This window comes from Lagenorhynchus albirostris, chromosome 15 (genome assembly GCF_949774975.1).
Source record: "Lagenorhynchus albirostris chromosome 15, mLagAlb1.1, whole genome shotgun sequence".
Taxonomy (NCBI): Eukaryota; Metazoa; Chordata; class Mammalia; order Artiodactyla; family Delphinidae; genus Lagenorhynchus; species Lagenorhynchus albirostris.
The window spans coordinates 33,177,417-33,195,968 of NC_083109.1; the positions used below are offsets into that span (position 1 = coordinate 33,177,417).

At 38.1% G+C, this 18,552-nt stretch overlaps 1 protein-coding gene across 4 annotated transcripts in view; it reads left to right on the forward strand.

The window, feature by feature from the left end:
• The window catches only part of MCM8 (minichromosome maintenance 8 homologous recombination repair factor), a 41,211-nt gene extending 24,915 nt beyond the window's left edge, over positions 1–16,296 (forward strand). The window contains exons 12-19 of one of the 4 annotated variants that reach the window (XM_060123852.1): positions 210–350; positions 2,401–2,542; positions 6,557–6,752; positions 8,507–8,726; positions 9,012–9,221; positions 10,046–10,122; positions 14,517–14,706; positions 15,999–16,296. In XM_060123852.1, the coding sequence (XP_059979835.1) occupies positions 210–350; positions 2,401–2,542; positions 6,557–6,752; positions 8,507–8,726; positions 9,012–9,221; positions 10,046–10,122; positions 14,517–14,706; positions 15,999–16,091 (1,269 nt within the window). In that variant the 3' untranslated portion in view covers positions 16,092–16,296. Of the gene's footprint in view, positions 1–209; positions 351–2,400; positions 2,543–6,556; positions 6,753–8,506; positions 8,727–9,011; positions 9,222–10,025; positions 10,123–14,516; positions 14,707–15,998 lie in introns of those variants that run through there. The other 3 variants (XR_009535487.1, XR_009535486.1, XM_060123853.1) reach the window with 3 other exon arrangements.
• Positions 16,297–18,552: the final 2,256 nt, after the last annotated feature.

Here is an 18,552-nt window from a genome sequence, read left to right on the forward strand (position 1 = left end):
AGCCCTAAGCTTTTTAATCATTTACATTAAAGAAGTTTATATTTTTAGACTTACTTTTCTTAGGAAAAGAAAAAAAAACAGAGTTCAATCATGCTTTAAAAAAAAAGAATCCACACACAAATGTTGTAAACATCGGAGGAGCACCCCTTTTGCTAGTCATCTTTATGTTTTTCTCACTTGTTTCTTCTCTCTCTTCTTTCACATCTGAGCTTGTTAAAGCAGGTTTGGCGTTAGCACTCTTTGGAGGAAGCCAGAAATATGTAGATGACAAAAACAGAATTCCAATTCGAGGAGACCCACATGTCCTTGTTGTTGGAGACCCAGGCTTGGGAAAGAGTCAGATGCTACAGGTAGGAAATCAGACATTTAGTATTTGACCTTTTGCTTATAAAATGCATGACTAATTCACAAGTGAATTTTCTTAAAACATACAGTGTTTGTGTTCCAGAGGGTATTATTTGTCAGGTAGTGTGAGTGAGTTGGGGTTTGTGTGAATAATATATAACTTGTATCTGGCCATCCTTTCAAATTGAGCCAGTCTCCTGTCACTCAGGCTGCACAAGCATGCTGCTCTGTTAAGATGTCAACTATTGTGAAATATTAACCATTTCCCTAACCCCCTTTTTTGTATCCAGCGTTGCTTTGCTAGTCTTTGTTGTTGTGACCTCACCTATGAAAAGAATAGTTCAAGAAAGTAAAGCAGGGTAACCTGTTATCTCTTCATACAGCTACATAAACACTGTATTGGGCTTTAAGAATAGTCTGATAAAGGTAAGAGGTCTGTCCTATCCATCTCCACTGCTTCTTTCTGAGTCTAAAACAAGGAAACTTCTATGACCAGTCTGTTGTTGGTCCCCAAGATGATTTTGGCTGTGCCAATCAGAGCCTAGTAGTTCTCCCCTCCAGGGCTTATGCTGGCCCTAGAAAATGCAGCTGGTTGGAGTGCTTCTGGTTTCCTTGGAGTGATACCTGGTAAGCCAGCAATGCATATCACTGTCACCTTTGGAGATTTTCGAAAATACCGTGGCCGTCCCCGGTATTAAGAATTAAGAATCTCTGGGTTAGGATCCTAGCATCTGCACGTTTATAAACACAGGTGATTCTGAAGTGCAGCCAGGATTGAAAACTCTTGATCTCATTGTATTATAAACCTACTGTCCTTCATGTCAGAGTCATTATTTATTCCCTATGGCTGAGTGTTAAATCACTTATCATTTTAATTCCTAATCTGATATTTATTTAATCCTGTGTTTCCCAGTTTTGTTCATTTTGGCAAATTGGGTCAACTTTTTTTTTTTAATTCTCTTCTGAACACATGCTATAAGCCTGACAACTGAGGCATAGAGTACCCAGTTATAGCTGAAACAGAGTTGATAGTAAAAATGAAAACAGTATATACTTAGGTAGAATATGCATGTAAAAGTGCATGTGGGGATCTGAATTGCATTTAAGTCTGCTAGCCCCACTAAGCCAAGGTTTTTAAAAATTAGGCTAACACTAACAGTTATGAGTTGTTTATATTTTTAAATTATGTTTTCCTTTGACCATTTAGCAAGCCATCATACTCTCAAACTAACAACTAAGGAATTACAAGTAACAAAAATAATGATAGCTACCATTTATTTAGCTAGGCACCGAAGCATCACTTGGGTTGTATGCTACACAAGTCCAGAGCGCACTATTGACATAGATAGCAGTGTAAGTGCTGTCTCCTAAGGTTGTGGGGTGCACAGCTGTGTACAGCAGCCTTGCACAGGGCATGTATTGTATGCCAGGTACCAGGTTAAGTGCCTTGCATATACGATCTCATTTATTCCTCAAGGCAGTATGTGATAAAATATAAGGAAGCTGAGGCTCCGAGAGGTTCAAGAGCAGCACCACCAGTAGATGCATGGTAGAGCCAGGATTTAAACAGGTCTGTCTGACTCCAGAGATCCATACTTTTAGCTGTTGTGTCATTTAACTACTTTTCTGTCGTGCCGTATCTTATTTACTCAGAAGGTGAGCACTGTTGAGCCATTTTATTACCTGATGTTTAAAGAAGCATTGGAGTCTCTGAAACTAAACTTAGTACTTACATTTTTGCTATTTCAACTTGAAAATGAAGCATAAAATGGAATTGTGTAGAGTATTCACATGACCACAGACTTCAGAATCAGGCTGCCTGGGTTTGATTGAATCCTAACGTCACACCTTCATAGCTGTGTAAGTTACTCTCTTCAGACCTTAGTTTCTACATCAGTAATAGGAGTGTTACCTTCGTCTTACTGTGGTGGTGAAGATTGTACAGTAAAGCTCTTAGAAGAATACCTGGCATATAGCTAATATTTGTGAGCAACTACTATAGCTATTATTTCCCTTTTACTTTGGTTGATTCTCTTAAACTCTTTGTTTCATTAGGCAGTGTGCAATGTTGCTCCACGTGGCGTGTATGTTTGTGGTAATACCACAACCACCTCTGGTTTGACTGTAACTCTTTCAAAAGATAGTTCCTCTGGAGATTTTGCTTTGGAAGCTGGTGCCCTGGTACTTGGTGATCAAGGTAAGAGGCCAAAGCAAATAATAATTTTGGGGCTTTTTTTTTTTAAGCCCTTTCCTTTTCAGTTAATTTCTTTACAGTCTGTTCTAAGAGTCATTTGGACAACACCGTCCCAACCAGTGAGTTGAGAATGAGTGCCAGAAAAACTAGAAATGCACATCTCATCATTTTGTTTGTTTGTTTTTTTAGGATATGATGGATAGTTTATAAGAAATCTAGTTGGAAGGCTCAGCAGGAAGAGATCGCCAGTTGGGCTTTGCTACCTAAATTTCTCTTTGTGATGCTTTAACCCGATTGGGAAAACATATTCCTGTGCATGTATCAGGCAGTGCCCAGGTTCCAGTCCAGCTGAGGTCATTCATTCCTTCCAGTTTGCCAGTGACATCACATTTCTAAATCTAGTACCTGTCAGCCATGTTTGACACAGCTGATCACTGCTGCCTCAGTGAATACTGTATCTCCTTGGTTTCAAGGACACTGCACTCTTCTGGTTTTCCTCTTACTTTTATTCACTGTTCAGTCTCAGTCTTTACTTGTTCTTCATCTCCCCAACGTTTTAACTGGTTGGCTCCTCAGGATAACTTAGTTTTTGTACTATTTTCTTCTCAGTCTGTACTTACCTTCTTGATGATCTTATCTAGCTTCATAGCTCTTTACCTACTTATATCCTGAAATTTTCCAAATTTATGTTTCCTCCCCCTTGAACTCCAGGCACATATTTCCCCTTGCCTATGCAGTATCTCTACAGCTTTCTCAAACTTAGCGTGTCCAAAACCAAAATCTTGATCTTCCCCTTCAACCTATTCTTCTTACAGTGTTTCCCATCTTAGTAAATGACACTTCCATCCTTTTATTTGCTCATATCAGAAAACGTGAAGACATTCTTGACTTTTTCTCATACCTCACATCCAGTCTGTCAGCAAATCTTGTTGGCTCTACCTTCCAGATATAACCAGTATCCAACCACCTCTCCACTGCTGCTACCCCAATCCAAGACGCCATCATCTCTCACGTGGATTATTACTGTGATCTCCTAGTTGGCATACCTGTGACCACCTTTGCCCTTCCTATTGTTTTGAATAAGGCAGAGCAATCCCATTAAAACTTAGATCACATTATTCTTCTATTCAAAACCCTCCAGTGCCTTCCCATCTCAGTGAAAGCCCAAGTTTGATAGTGGCCCAGGCACCCTTTAATCACCTCTTTTGCCTCATTACCTGCTACTTTCCTCTTATTTCCTCTTCCCCAGCTACACTGGCCTCCTTGCTATACCTTGAATACGATCAGCACTCCAGGCACATCACATTCCTGCATCGCAGCCTTTGTACTTTGGAACCTTCTTACCCCAGATAGTCTGCAAGGCTTATTTCCTTTCCTCCTTCAAATTTTTGTTCAAAAGTCCTGACCCCAGCGAGGCCTTCCTTTAACACCACATTTTACACTGTAACCAACCCCACCACCACCACCAGCAGACCCTGTTCTCCTACCCTACTCTACCTTTCTTTCCAGAGCATTTCTTACCTTCTAATATACCATATGGTCTACTTTTTTAATTGTCTTCCTCCCAACACTGAATAGAATGTAACCTTCACAAGGACAGAGAATATTGTCTTCGCAGTGCTATATCCCGCATGCCTAGAACATAGTATTGATATATAAAAAGCATTCAGTAAATATTTGATGAATGCATAAATTCAACAAACATATATCTGGTTATTATATAGCTCATTAGAAGTGACAGTATTTTTGCTAGGTTACCAGGTGAAGAAAATAATAAATAGGAAGAGGTTACTCATTATTAAGCTGTCAGACTTTCCATTAAATAGAAGTTGAAGGTGATACAGGGTTTAGCTGTGCAGATAGCTAATGTGATTTAAGATGCACAGCGTTAAAAGTCCATGGCCGGGGCTTCCCTGGTGGCACAGTGGTTAAGAATCCGCCGGCCAATGCAGGGGACACGGCTTCGAGCCCTGGTCCAGGAAGATCCCACATGCCGCGGAGCAACTAAGCCCATGCACCACAATTACTGAGCCTGCGCTCTAGAGCCTGCGAGCCACAACTACTGAAGCCTGCGCTCCTAGAGCCCGTGCTCTGCAACAAGAGAAGCCACTGCAATGAGAAGCCTGTGAACTGCAACGAAGAGTAGCCCCCGCTTGCTGCAACCAGAGAAAAGCCCGCGTGCAGCAATGAAGACCCAACGCAGCCAAAAATAATAAAATAAAGTAAAAAAAAAAAAAAAGCCAATGGCCTTCTCTTTCAAATCTATGTAGATGAGCCAAGCACTATGATGGTAAAAATATCACTGTTAAAATACAAAAGAATATTAGCCGAGACCAGATTCTAGAAACAAATAGAATCCTACTAAAAAATAGGATCCTACTAAAATCTTTACTGAAGACTTTCAGGGGAAAAAAAACGAGAAATAGAGCTGTTTTGTAATATTTCCCTTCTTCAATATCTAATGAAATGACCAAAAAGTTGTTTGAAAAAAAAGCAACAAGATATACCAATTGTAGCCAAACAAGAAAAAGAGTAAAATTTTCACAACTTAAACTATATGCTTTAAAACCAGGGGTTGGCAAAGTTTAGTCCACAAGTCAACCCACCCTTCAGCCTATTTTAGTGTAGTCCACAAGCTATTTTAAAGGATTGTAAAGGACAAACAAAAACCCAAGAATATGTGACAGACTATATGTGGCCCACAAAACATAAAAAATTTCATCTGCCCGTTTATAGGAAAAGTTTGCCAGCTCCTGCATTAAACTTTGAAAAGTGGCAAAGAGGTAGCCTGACTTTGTTCCTACCCTGTCCACACCTCTGAGGAACTGTACTAGTAATCTTGAGAATTTCCAATAATACCATCAATTCCAGAGAGTCCTGGACCTACTGATCATAAAGTAGATATAGAGACATTTAACCATAGCAAAGCCCTCAGGACATGACCACCAAATTGCTCGTGGTATGGGGAGAAGCGGAGGAAAAATATTACAAGGTAATGTTAGAGGGCTTCCAGAAACCTGTGGTTTAGACGTAATATACCTGGCACATAAAATGTTTTATCGGGCTTCCCTGGTGGCGCAGTGGTTGAGAGTCCGCCTGCTGATGCAGGGGACACGGGTTTGTGCCCCGGTCCGGGAGGATTCCACATGCCGCGGAGCGGCTGGGCCCGTGAGTCATGGCCGCTGAGCCTGTGCTTCCGGAGCCTGTGCTCCGCAACGGGAGGGACCACAACAGTGAGAGGCCCGCGTACCGCAAAAAAAAAAAAAAGTTTTATCTAGGATGGACCTAGGTACGATCATACTAAGTGACATAAGTCAGACAGAGAAGGAGACTTATCGTATGATCACTTATAGGTGGAATCTAAAAACTGATACTCCTTACCGCTGCTCCTCCCCGTTCAGTGGTGGGTCTTCATATGGTGTTTAAAGAGGTTAAGCGTACAGTTAACTCTACAGTTGTACAGTCAACACCTGGCATTGCTGAGAACTGCACTCTAGACAGATTCTGACTTTAGAGGCTTTGTGTTCCTTCCCAAATCATGCTGTCCACTGTTCCCAAAGGACCCAGCTCAAATAGCACCTTTTTCTTGAAACCTTTCCAGATTCTCCTTCCTCTTTTAACTCCACCCCACCCCCAGAAAATTCATATGATTATGCATATATATTATAGTTGTTAAAATATACTATCTTAAATGTGTATATATATATTATCTGTTCAAATTTAAGCCTTTGAGCTTTTTGAGGGTCACTCTCATATCTTCATTTTTGTAACCCTCACCACATAGTGCCTTGCCCAAGGAAAATGCTAAATGACTAAATATTATATAACAGTTAAATAAGATAAATATTTTATTTGCTGTAAAACAAGCACAAAGTTTGTACTGTATGACATTTTATAATCTTAACTGTTGGAAACTAATGGAAATACGCTTTATTGTGGAATAATTTCTATCTTGTCAGGTTTGAAACTTGACGAAAGGAATATTTTTTTGTCTGAATTATTTTACTGTGGTTGTAGGTATCTGTGGAATAGATGAATTTGATAAGATGGGGAATCAACATCAAGCCTTGTTAGAAGCCATGGAACAGCAATGTATTAGTCTCGCTAAGGCTGGCGTAGTTTGCAGCCTTCCTGCAAGAACTTCCATTATTGCTGCTGCCAATCCAGTAGGAGGACACTACAATAAAGCTAAAACAGTTTCTGAGAATTTAAAGTAAGCCTCTTCAAATATTTATACTTTAGTATATTGAATGCCTATAGATATGAAGAAGATAACTGAGGACATAAATGGAAAGTTCACAGAAGTTGCAAGTTTCCAATAAATGGACAAAAATGTATTAGAACACTGCACGTTAAAACAGTGAAGTGCTGGGACCTCCCTGGCAGTCCAATGGTTAAGACTCCACGCTCCCAATGCAGAGGGCATGGGTTCGATCCCTTATCAGGGAACTAAGATCCTGCATGCCACATGGCAAGCCCAAAATAAAATAAAAGAATAAAACAATGAAGTGCTATTGACATCTACCAGATTGGCAGATATTTTAAATATTAATCATTATTGGCAATGGGGTGGCGAAATGGGTTCTCACATACATAGTTTAGCATTTTGAAGGACAGCTTGACATGTTTATCACTATTTTAAATATATTCTGTTTGTTCCAGCCAATTCTTTTGGGAATTATACTCACAGAAATAGGCACAAGAGTGCACAAAGATATGTTGGCAGGGTGGGTCTTACGGCATTATTTATCACGCCAAAGATTGGAAATAACGTGAAGTGCCCCCATCGGTAGGGAAGTGCTTGAACTAGATAATAAGACTGTACTGTGGAAAGTAGCAATTAGGAGAATGAAGGTAGCTTTGTATGTACTGTGATAGGGGAACATGTCTGTGCTTTATGGTTAAGTGACAGGAGCACATTACACACTTATCTGTATATGTGGATCCCACTTTTTTCCAAAACCAATGTTTATATCTGGGTGTGTGTATGCTTTCTCTTCTAATTTGTTCTGTACAGGTTGGACAAAATGTATGGGGAGGGGAAAATAGCCTCAAGTGATGCATAAGTGAGAAAAAGACAAAAAGATGCCTCATGTAAAAAATTGGAACTTTAAATTCTAGTGGGAAACAAAAAGCTAATTTTCTAATATTTAATAATAAATACTTTTATTGTAGGAATGGTACATAGTAAAAAACACAATTGTACTTTTAGATCCTGGGTATTTCTGTACTACCACCAAAAAAGCCGTCTGTTAGTGTTTCTTAATAAAATGACCAAGTCCTGTAATTGGAAAGATCAGAAAGATCTTATTGAACAAGGATCCAGGGAACTTGGATTCTGGTTTTTAGTGGTACCACTAGGATGTTGGTCCAATTCTTTAACCTCTCTGGATTTCAGTTTGTTGGTCTCAAATAAAGGAGTTATCTGGTTGGTAAATTTAGAAATGACTAAGTAAAACACAGCACTTTTACTATAATGATTAATAGACATATAAATGCCCCTTTAAGAAAAAGTGGTATTTTTGCTTCTAAATGGGCTTAGGTACTTTGAGAGACTCAATGTTTTGGTGAGACAGGAAATATAAAAGATTAAGAACTACTCATCCAGATAACCTTCGATGTATCATGTAGCATTCTAGCTTACAAGTTCAATGATCCTAAATCATAGGGAGTGATATAGAACATAGAGAAGAATTTAGTGGTTTTGCTGGTGTGAGAAAAGACTGCGTCCTCAACATACCGATATAGGTACATATAAGGCTGTGCACATGTGACCTGGTGTGTCTCTGGAGTTGGTGGGTATATTGAATCCAGAAGCTATTGCTTGTTTCTTTAACCTAAAGCTTCATTTTCTTTTTTTTAAGTTCTACCTGGAACTTGATTAGTAAGCAAGTGAGTAAACAGTTTTCTAGGTTTTCTGTTTGTTTTAATTCCGATCACTGTTTCTTCTTTCTTTCACACCTTTAGAATGGGGAGTGCCCTACTATCCAGATTTGATTTAGTCTTTATCCTGTTAGACACCCCAAATGAGGATCATGATCATTTACTCTCTGAACATGTGATTGCAATAAGGGCTGGAAAGCAGAGAGCTGTTAGCAGTGCCACAGTAGCTCGTATGAATAGTCAAGATTCAAATACTTCTATGCTTGAAGTGGTTTCTGATAAACCACTATCAGAAAGACTAAAGGTATGCTTCTTCTTAATCATTCAGTTCAGTTTTGTTTGAATGTCAGAGTTTAGTGTGTTGCTTGTTGTAGAGCAGTAGTATGTAAACTTTCATAGCAAATACCTTTTATATTATAATACTAGAGTTTATATAAAGTTCAGTTGAAATAATCTGAGTCAACTAGACTGAGAGCTAGAACTACAGTGTTTGGCTTATTTGGTCTATTTATCTAAACAAGTTATTTTAGCAGAAAGATTTTATTTGCTACTTATCCTTGTAATCTTGGGCCTTTTTATCATGCTTTAGGTGGTTCCTGGAGAAACAATAGATTCAATTCCCCACCAGCTATTGAGAAAGTACATTGGTTATGCTCGGCAGTATGTCTCTCCAAGGCTATCCACAGAAGCTACTCAAATTCTTCAGGATTTTTACCTTGAGCTCCGGAAACAGAGCCAGCGGTTAAATAGCTCACCAATCACTACTAGGCAGCTGGAATCTTTGATTCGTCTAACAGAGGTTCGTTGATTTTAAGTTCACATTCTTTTGGCTTAAAAAGGAAGTAGAGGGTAATAAGATTTCTCTCAATTTTCTGTGTAATGATTTGCTTTTCTTCCTACTGAGAGACATTAGAAATGGGTAGATACATTTTTTTTAAAAGGGTTGTCATATACTTAACAATCAAAGTTTAACCACTTTTTTCGAAGCAGGACCAGTTACTTATGCAATGGGTTTTTTTTCCTTTAATGACACTTAGGAGACTCTTGAAGTTTGAAGATTGCTTAGGTTAACTAAGGATTTGGGAATTCAAAAGTGAGCATATGGGAACATGGAATGTGTCAAATATCTTAGGAGTATTTGATTTTATATACAACAGGTCTGTAAGTGCCTGTTTTTCTAACGGCAGTAACATCTATTCACAATTATGGAATGCAGTTAAAATTAACTGGATCAGAGTTTGAGCTTTTTTGCTCCTAGAATCTGAGTAACTCATCTTTGTTGTTTTAACAAATTAGTTAGGCATGATTTCCTGAAAGTACAAGGCAAGTCTATTTCATAATCAAATCTTCTAGAATGAGCATTCAGAAAGATGTTCAAAAAATTTTTATCTACTAAAATCTATTTTAGTAGATAACAATAGATTTTAAAATGAGTGATAATTTTCATACTCAAGTTTTCAGATAATTTTTTAAAATTGTGACTTTTCATACTACAGCCCCTCTTCCCAAAAAAGTTTTGTGTAAAATGAATAAATGAAATAAACTTAGACATACTATACCTGCTCAATCAGTGTTAAATATATTTATCTTTTGTTATCTGAAGATGGTTGTTTTCTTTAAAAGGCACGAGCAAGGTTGGAATTGAGAGAGGAAGCAACCAAAGAAGATGCTGAGGACATAGTTGAAATTATGAAATATAGGTAAGATTACATTTTAAATGCTGTTTTAAGTGAAATACCAGTCATCTTTCCATCTCAAATTATATATTTAACTGGGACAAGCAATATTATTTTTATTTAGCCCATTTGATCACTTATTTTCCTTGGAACAAATTGTACTTTACTGATTTAAAATATTCCTGTGTAAATAATCTTTACATTAAAAAAAAAGGTTTTTTTGAATGGGTAATACATTCACATAGTTTTAAAATCAATTCAGAAACATACTTTGAGAAGGCTTGCCTCCATCCTGTTTACCATCCACCCTTCCTCTTTACCAGGACACCCATTACTTTCTTGTAAATAGCATATAACTTACTCTGTTCTGTACCTTTTTTTTTCAATTGAGATATAATTGACATATACCATTATTAGTTTCAGGTGTACAACATAATGATATTATATATATATGTGATATATGTATATCAAAATGATCACCACAGTAAGTCTAGGTAACATTCATCACTGCACAGTTACAATTTATTTTCTTGTGATGACAACTTTAAAGATCTCCTCTCTGGAGACTTCCCTGGTAGTCCAGTGGTTAAGACAGCTGCTAGTGCAGGGGGCGCAGGTTCCATCCCCGGTCAGGGAACTAAGATCCCACACGTTGCGTGGTGTGGCTAAAAAAAAAAAAAAAAAGAATTGACAGCTTATAATTTTTTATTGCTGGCCCCAGAGTAACTAACTGCCTCATAATGAATAAAATTATTAACAATTAATGACTACCAATGCTTTCGACCAATTCCTAACATATTACCCTCTATATCTTAATATCTTACTGGTTTAGCATCACACAGCACTTGAACCATCAATTTTCTCTTTTACATGACTCACTACTAGGGTTCGAGGGGTCTTGTAGGTGAAAATTTTACCAGGCTGGCTTCATTGTGCTGGAGATCCTCCAGTTGATCATTTATAAGCAAACAGATAGGAATTACTAGACTTTCTCATACAACATACTGCCAGGGCTCAGTGTACCAGCATATGAAGTAAAGGAATGGCCACAAAAACCAGCTGCCTGCCTGACTTCTCGTAGGTCTAACTTCCTGGGAGACGAGACCAATAAGAAACTGAGAGTCCTAATAGAGATCCTTTTTTTCACTAGGAAAGTAAGTCACTGAACCCAACCAAAATTCTAGAAATCTTGGATTCTAAAATTTTTTCTAATTGAAAACAAGCACCAACAACAGGGACTTCTCGTTTAATGACAAGAAGCTGCCTCTTTGCTCACAATCTTGAGTATGTGTATCTTTCTCTTTCTGTGCATTGTACCCTTAAGTGCTTCACCTTTGGAAGTGGAGCCAAGATTGCCGCTCCTGGTTTTCTTTTCTTTTTAATGCTCTCTCGCCCTTTCTTTGGGTTTTCTGGTGCCTGGCTCTACTGAAGAGTGTCATGTACTTCTACTTCATAGACTGTTGGCAGTCAAGCAAATCAAGGGTCAGACTACCCCAGCCACTCTCCTTCACCTGTAGCATTTGGTTTTTGAGGCTTTACCCTTTGTCACTCTCCCAAGGCCTCAGACCCCAAACTTTGCCTCAAGCAGCCAATCTGGTGTTTCTCTACAGTAAATCCACAGGTCTGTGGACAACATGGATTAGTTCTCATATCTGAGCATTATACTTAAGCAAGGTATATTATGTTCTAATTGCCTTTTCAATAAAAATACTACAGTGCTCATTTATGAATAGTTATGCATGTCTGAATACTCATGTCAGACAGTATTTACATGGGCTTTTCCTTGTGGAACTTGTATTTGTTTCTACTTCTCAAAGTTGCCTTGCTGGTAAAACTGAATTAGCATCAGGCTGTCAGTTTTCTTCAGGGCTCCTGAAAAAAGAGTTCTCATTATTAAGTGTAAATAGCACCCACATGAGATTTCCAGTTTGTTTCCCTGAATTGCTTGAGTGTTTATTAACTTTTATAAAAATTTTCAGGGAAAAAAGAGGCTAGTTTGATTCCAAATGATTGGAGTTACCTGGCATTATTTCCATGGTAGAGATCAAGACCCAGTTAAACACGTTGAGACCAGATCGTGAATTACCTGCTTTGTGATACTTAACATGCTTTCTGTTCTCAGTCTAAACTCTGAGAGAAGGGACCTTATCTGTCGCATTTACCATGTACTCCCAGGGCCCAGACTGATGCCCAGCACACAGTAGGCCCTCAGTAAATGTACTGCATTAATGGTAAGGTTGATCTTAGTAATCATTTTTCATTCATTAAATCTTCCATTTGAGAGTTTCTTTTGTTTTTGTTTTGTTTTTTGGCTGCACTGTGTGGCATGTGGGATCTTAGTTCCTTGACCAGGGATGGAACATGTGCCACCTGCAGTGGAAGCATAGAGTCTTAACCCCTAGACCACCAGGGAAGTCCCCATTTCAGAGTTTCTGTCTCCTCAACTTTTGAATGTTTGCCCTTAACGTAGTTTGGAACCTGTAAAATTACATTTTAACTGGGAAGCAGAAGCCTAAATAATAAAAATCTAAACTGTGACAATACATCACAATTATCAGAGCACATAGCTATAAAAACCACATATTTATGGGCAACAGTTCACATAAGCTTTCTCTTAGAATTGGAAATAAACTAGGAAGCAGAAGAGAACAGAGCCACCTTCAAAGGTTAAGAGATCATTGTGAGAGTTTTTTCTATTTAAGGAAAGTAACTCATATTTTACATACTTTTCTTCAAATCACAGATATGCCACTCATTAGCTGTGTAACTTTGGCAAGTCACTTAACCTTCCAAGGCTTTGTTTCTTCATCTATAAAATGGGAATAAGAATAGTCCCTAAGTCTTAGGGTTGCTGGAAGGACTAAGTAGGATAGCACATGGTAAATAAATATAATTAAGGTAAATATTAGCTATTATAATTAACATAGTAGCCTAAAGCATTTGTGATAACTGTTTTATGAGAAATAAGTATATGGTAAATTATATGGTAAAGTAGTTAATCATAAATAAGATTATACTATATATCTAGGGGAAACACACATTCATCAAATTGTTTTATCAATTATTACAATCTTGGATGACTCATATTCCTATTTGTACAGTTCATTCTCTTTCATGTGAGCTCCTGTCTATTCAGGGAACAAAATGAAGCTGTGTTTTTAGTAACCCTTTAAACTCATTCCTGTGAGCTCCTTAAAGGCAGGGATTGCACCTATTTTGTTCACCACAATAAGCCTACTGCCTCGGAAGTGACCAATGTATATTTGATTAATTAATTCCTGATTAAATAACATCTTTGCCTATGAGCCTGGCTGTGAGACTACATATGTCTCATTTATAGGCAGAGAATTCAGGCAGGGAATCAGCAACAGGGCTGGCTAATTGTATGTCTAACCAGTACTATCAGACTTCTGACTAAAATTTACTGTCAAGTACATATTTCTTTCCTTAATGATACTGTGAAAATAGGAGGAAAGCAGCAGAGAGCTGGAGTAATAGGCATATCCTTTAATATCTATCATTACTGCAACTCAGCAGAACCTTTCTAGTTCATTATCCAGAGTATTTTTCAACACCTTTTATTTGCCAGGTGCTCCACTAGGAGCTGGAACACATCTTTACCAAGTGAAGCCTAAATTTAGTATATTTAGAATTTCTTTTTTCATGAATCAAAAAGCATGTTCCAGGACTTCCCTGGTGGCGCAGTGGTCGAGAGTCCTCCTGCTGATGCAGGGGACATGGGTTCGTGCCCCAGTCCGGGAGTATCCCACATGCCGCAGAGCGGCTGGGCCCGTGAGCCATGGCTGCTGAGCCTGCGCGTCCGGAGTGCTCCGCAACTGGAGAAGCCACAGCAGTGAAAGGCCTGCGTACTGCAAAAAAAAAAAAAAAAAAAAAAAAGAATGTTCCAGGTATTTATATTGTAGCCTATCAACTTTGTATTTTTATGCATTTCTCTTTGCAAATATAGGGAGTTTCTTAAAAGTGGTAACTGTCCAAAATATTTTTATCCCCAAACTGTTAATACATAGTGAATTACACAGTGGCCACTCAATAAATAAACATGTTTAAATCTTTGTTATGTGAGCCTCAGGGCTACTTCCACAATTTTTTTTTGTTTGTTTTTTTTTGTTTTTGTGGTACGCGGGCCTCTCACTGTTGTGGCCTCTCCCGTTGCGGGGCACAGGCTCTGGACGTGCAGGCTCAGCGGCCATGGCTCACGGGCCCAGCCGCTCTGCAGCATGTGGGATCTTCCCGGACCGGGGCACGAACCCGTGTCCCTCGCATCGGCAGGCGAACTCTCAATCACTGCGCCACCAGGGAAGCCCCATATTTTTCTTCTTATAACCTGGAGGCCTGGGACAAAAATTTCTTTAGCTGTGCCACACTGGGTAACTTTGTTTTTTCTTCCTTCCCATAAGCATGTTAGGAACTTACTCTGATGAATTTGGGAACCTAGATTTTGAACGATCCCAGCATGGTTCTGGAATGAGCAACAGGTCAACAGCAAAAAGATTTATTTCCGCTCTCAACAACATTGCTGAAAGAACTTACAATAATTTATTTCAATTTCATCAACTTCGGCAGATTGCCAAAGAGCTAAACATTCAGGTATGATAAACCAAATAATTAGTAAATCTTTTTATAATAATTTCAGGAGGCCTTTATTAATATAGTAGAATATTTAAATATTAAAAGATTTGGATTAAAAGAACAGAATAGGTGTCTTTGGAGTACTTAAAAATACAGGCTTGTTTTCTTTAAGATATAAAATTAGCTGCTCAGAGCTTCAGAAAAACAGTTTTTATCTAAAATTCATACCTACTAAAGAGTTTTTAACATCTTGATAGGGGAAAACATCATAGCAAGACTCAGTTTCCATGTTTTCCTGACAATCCCTGTGGGCAAGTCATCCTTATAAATCGTTGAACCTCAGTTTTCTCATTTGTTAAATGGACATGATTCCACCTGCTCTACCTACTTAAAAGTTTTAGTGAAAATAGGTGTAGTAGCACTTTAAACACATAAAACAGTTTATACAGAAAATTGCTCACTCAATTGCAAAAGTTAGTCTGATTTTTGTTTTGAAGCTAAGCTAAAACAAATATAAAAGATTCTCTGCAAACTGGAGTTATTTATTTTTAAATGTACAGCCTGTAATCCTTTTTTTTTTTTAAGAAGATGTTGGGGGGCTTCCCTGGTGGCGCAGTGGTTGAGGGTCCGCCTGCTGATGCAGGGGACACGGATTCCTGCCCCGGTCCGGGAAGATCCCACATGCCGCGGAGCGGCTGGGCCCGTGAGCCATGGCTGCTGAGCCTGCGCGTCTGGAGCCTGTGCTCCGCAACAGGAGAGGCCACAACAGTGAGAGGCCCGCGTACCGCAAAAAAAAAAAAAAAGAAGATGTTGGGGGTAGGAGTTTATTAATTAATTAATTTATTTTTGCTGTGTTGGGTCTTCGTTTCTGTGCGAGGGCTTTCTCTAGTTGTGGCAAGCCAGGGCCACTCTTCATCGCGGTGCGCGGGCCTCTCACTATCGCGGCCTCTATTGTTGCGGAGCACAGGCTCCAGACGCGCAGGCTCAGTAGTTGTGGCTCACGGGCCTAGTTGCTCCGCAACATGTGGGATCCTCCCAGATCAGGGCTCAAACCCGTGTCCCCTGCATTAGCAGGCAGATTCTTAACCACTGCGCCACCAGGGAAGCCCCACTGGAGTTATTTTTGACTAGCTAGGCATTATAGAATCCAAGATTTATATGTAGGCAGTTTTTTCTGTAAGAAGTACAAATAATTTTATTTGCATAAGAAACTTGACAATTGTATATTACTGTTTGAGAGATTCATTTTAAAAATCATATTTTTGTATATTACTTAATGAGCTAATAACTCTTTTGATATTTTCTTCCAGGTAGCTGATTTTGAAAGTTTTATTGGATCACTAAATGACCAAGGTTACCTCTTGAAAAAAGGCCCAAAGGTTTACCAGCTTCAAACTATGTAAAAGAGCTACCAAGCCAGGCCCTCCTGGGTTTATTATGAAGAATATGCACCCAAAAAAAAAAAAAAAAAAGTTATCTGAAAAATAACATCCCAAAAGTAATGCAATAGGAAAAGAGTGTTGAACTAATTTAAGAAGTGATAAAGTCATGTGTTAATTTTTTACTTCTCCAAAAGGCTAAAAATAAATTGTTTATATTTTATCTAAATGATGTAATTAGAAATTATTTATAGTTTTATTTTTGACCTGTCTTTCATTCTTATAAATATTTCATAGTCTTGCATATCACATGTGCATCTGGGTAAGCATTTACAAAGTTACATTTAAATGTTTAAATAGTTCTGACACACAAAATTGAATATCTTTTAGAAATAAATTGAAACCAACTTTCAATTCCCAAAAAATTTGGAAATTTTTTTTTTCCTGCAGTACGCGGGCCTCTCACTGTTGTGGCCTCTCCCGTTGCGGAGCACAGGCTCCGGACGCACAGGTTCAGCGGCCATGGTTTACGGGCCCAGCCGCTCCGCGGCATATGGGATCTTCCCGGACCGGGGCACAAACTCGTGTCCTCTGCATCGACAGGTGGACTCTCAACCACTGCGCCACCAGGGAAGCCCATAATTTGGAAATTTTTATATTGACTTTTTTTTGACTTTGGTTTATAACATTATATAAGTCTCATGTATATAATATTACAATTAGACTTCTGTATATACTACTGCAAGCTTACCAAAAGTCTAGTTTCCATCCTTATATTGACATACTAAGCTTAACATCTTAGCTACTGAAAAAAATTTTAAATAAATAGCTGTGCGAGACTAAGTTTTTTCAAAAGTATATTTTATTTATTTATTTATATTTTTTTTTAGTTGGTTTTTTTTGGCCATGCTGTGCATCTTGCGGGATCTTAGTTACCCTACCAGGGATCAAACTCATGCCCCCTGCAGTGGAAGCGTGGAGTCTTAACCACTGACCACTGGACTGCCAGGGATGTCTGTTGTGCAAGACTAATATTAAAACCTAGCAGCATCTGTTCCATTCTTCCACATTCCCTATTTTTCTGTTCAGTCTCAACTGTTCTCGCATTTACCTCCATTTTTCTAAAGGACACGCTAGTAATGCTAATTCTTTTTTTTTTAATTGAAGTATAGCTGTTTTACAATGTTGTGTTAATTTCAGGTGTACAGCAAAGTGATTCGGTTATACATATATATGTATATATTCTTTTTTTACTATTATATTCTTTTTTTTCTATTCTTTTACATTATAGTATATTATAAGATACGAATATAGTTCCCTGTGCTATACGGTAAATTCTTGTTATCTATTTATAGTAATGCTCATTCTTGAGTTTTCAGTTTCAAAAATTATATTGACTTTTTACCTTAGAAGATAAGAACGTGGTTCTCTTAAATCCTTCTACATACATACATAAATACATACATACAGACTTCCCCATTTCTCTCCAATTTAGTTATATATCATAATTTTTAGTTAAATCTGTATTTGGCGTTAATCTTATGACTGTTGAATATATTCATCTCCTTTCTTGTACAAATTTTGTTTTCCTTAGAATTAATAATTTGTTTCTCAACCACTTAGCTTTGACCCCAAGGCTCCACTGTAAATCTGAATCTCCTCGCAGAATACACAGACAAATCAAATAGTCTATTTTAACTTCTTGGAGACATCTCTTTTGGAGTTCTCCAGCCTTTTCCATTCTGAACTACACATCTGTCATCATGAGATGTCTCATTTTCTCTCCCATTTCCTGGCTCCTATGTCTTTCTCTTTCTTGTTTTACTCCTTTATTTTGGTGGAATCCATTTTCTAGTAGCTTCCTGAGGAAGATTTTATAAGGCACATTCTATCCTTAGTCATGGATTGATAGTTTGGGCATAGAATTTTAGTTTGGAAATCATTTTCACTCAGAATTTTAGATATTACTCTGTTGCTTTTAGTTTTCAGTTTTTCTGTTTGGAAATCCAAAGCCATTCTGATTTTGATTCTTGGTATGTGACCTTTACTTTCTCTGACAGGCTATTTGTACCTTCCCTTTTCCATGGTGTTCTGAAATTTTATAGTGTTTCAAAACTCTATGCTGCTGGTTTCTTATGCCAAAAATGTTGGAGTTATCTTAACTCTCTCTCTTATCCCCTAATCAATCCATCAACAAATCCTCTCAGCACTGTCTTCAAAATGCCTGAAATCTGATTTCTTTACTTCCAGTTCCACTATTCTGGCCCAAGCCATCATCTGTTGTTCAGCTTCATAAGGACAAGGACTTTGCTTTATTCACCACTACTGCCCTAGCATGTAAAACAAATTTTGACCACATACCCCTATGAGGTAAACACACATGAAGTGGGTGATTATACCACTTATAAATAAGGACACAGAGTGATACAGAACTTAATCAGAGTGGTTAAGCAACTTGATTTAAGAATATAGAAAAAGAATAAGA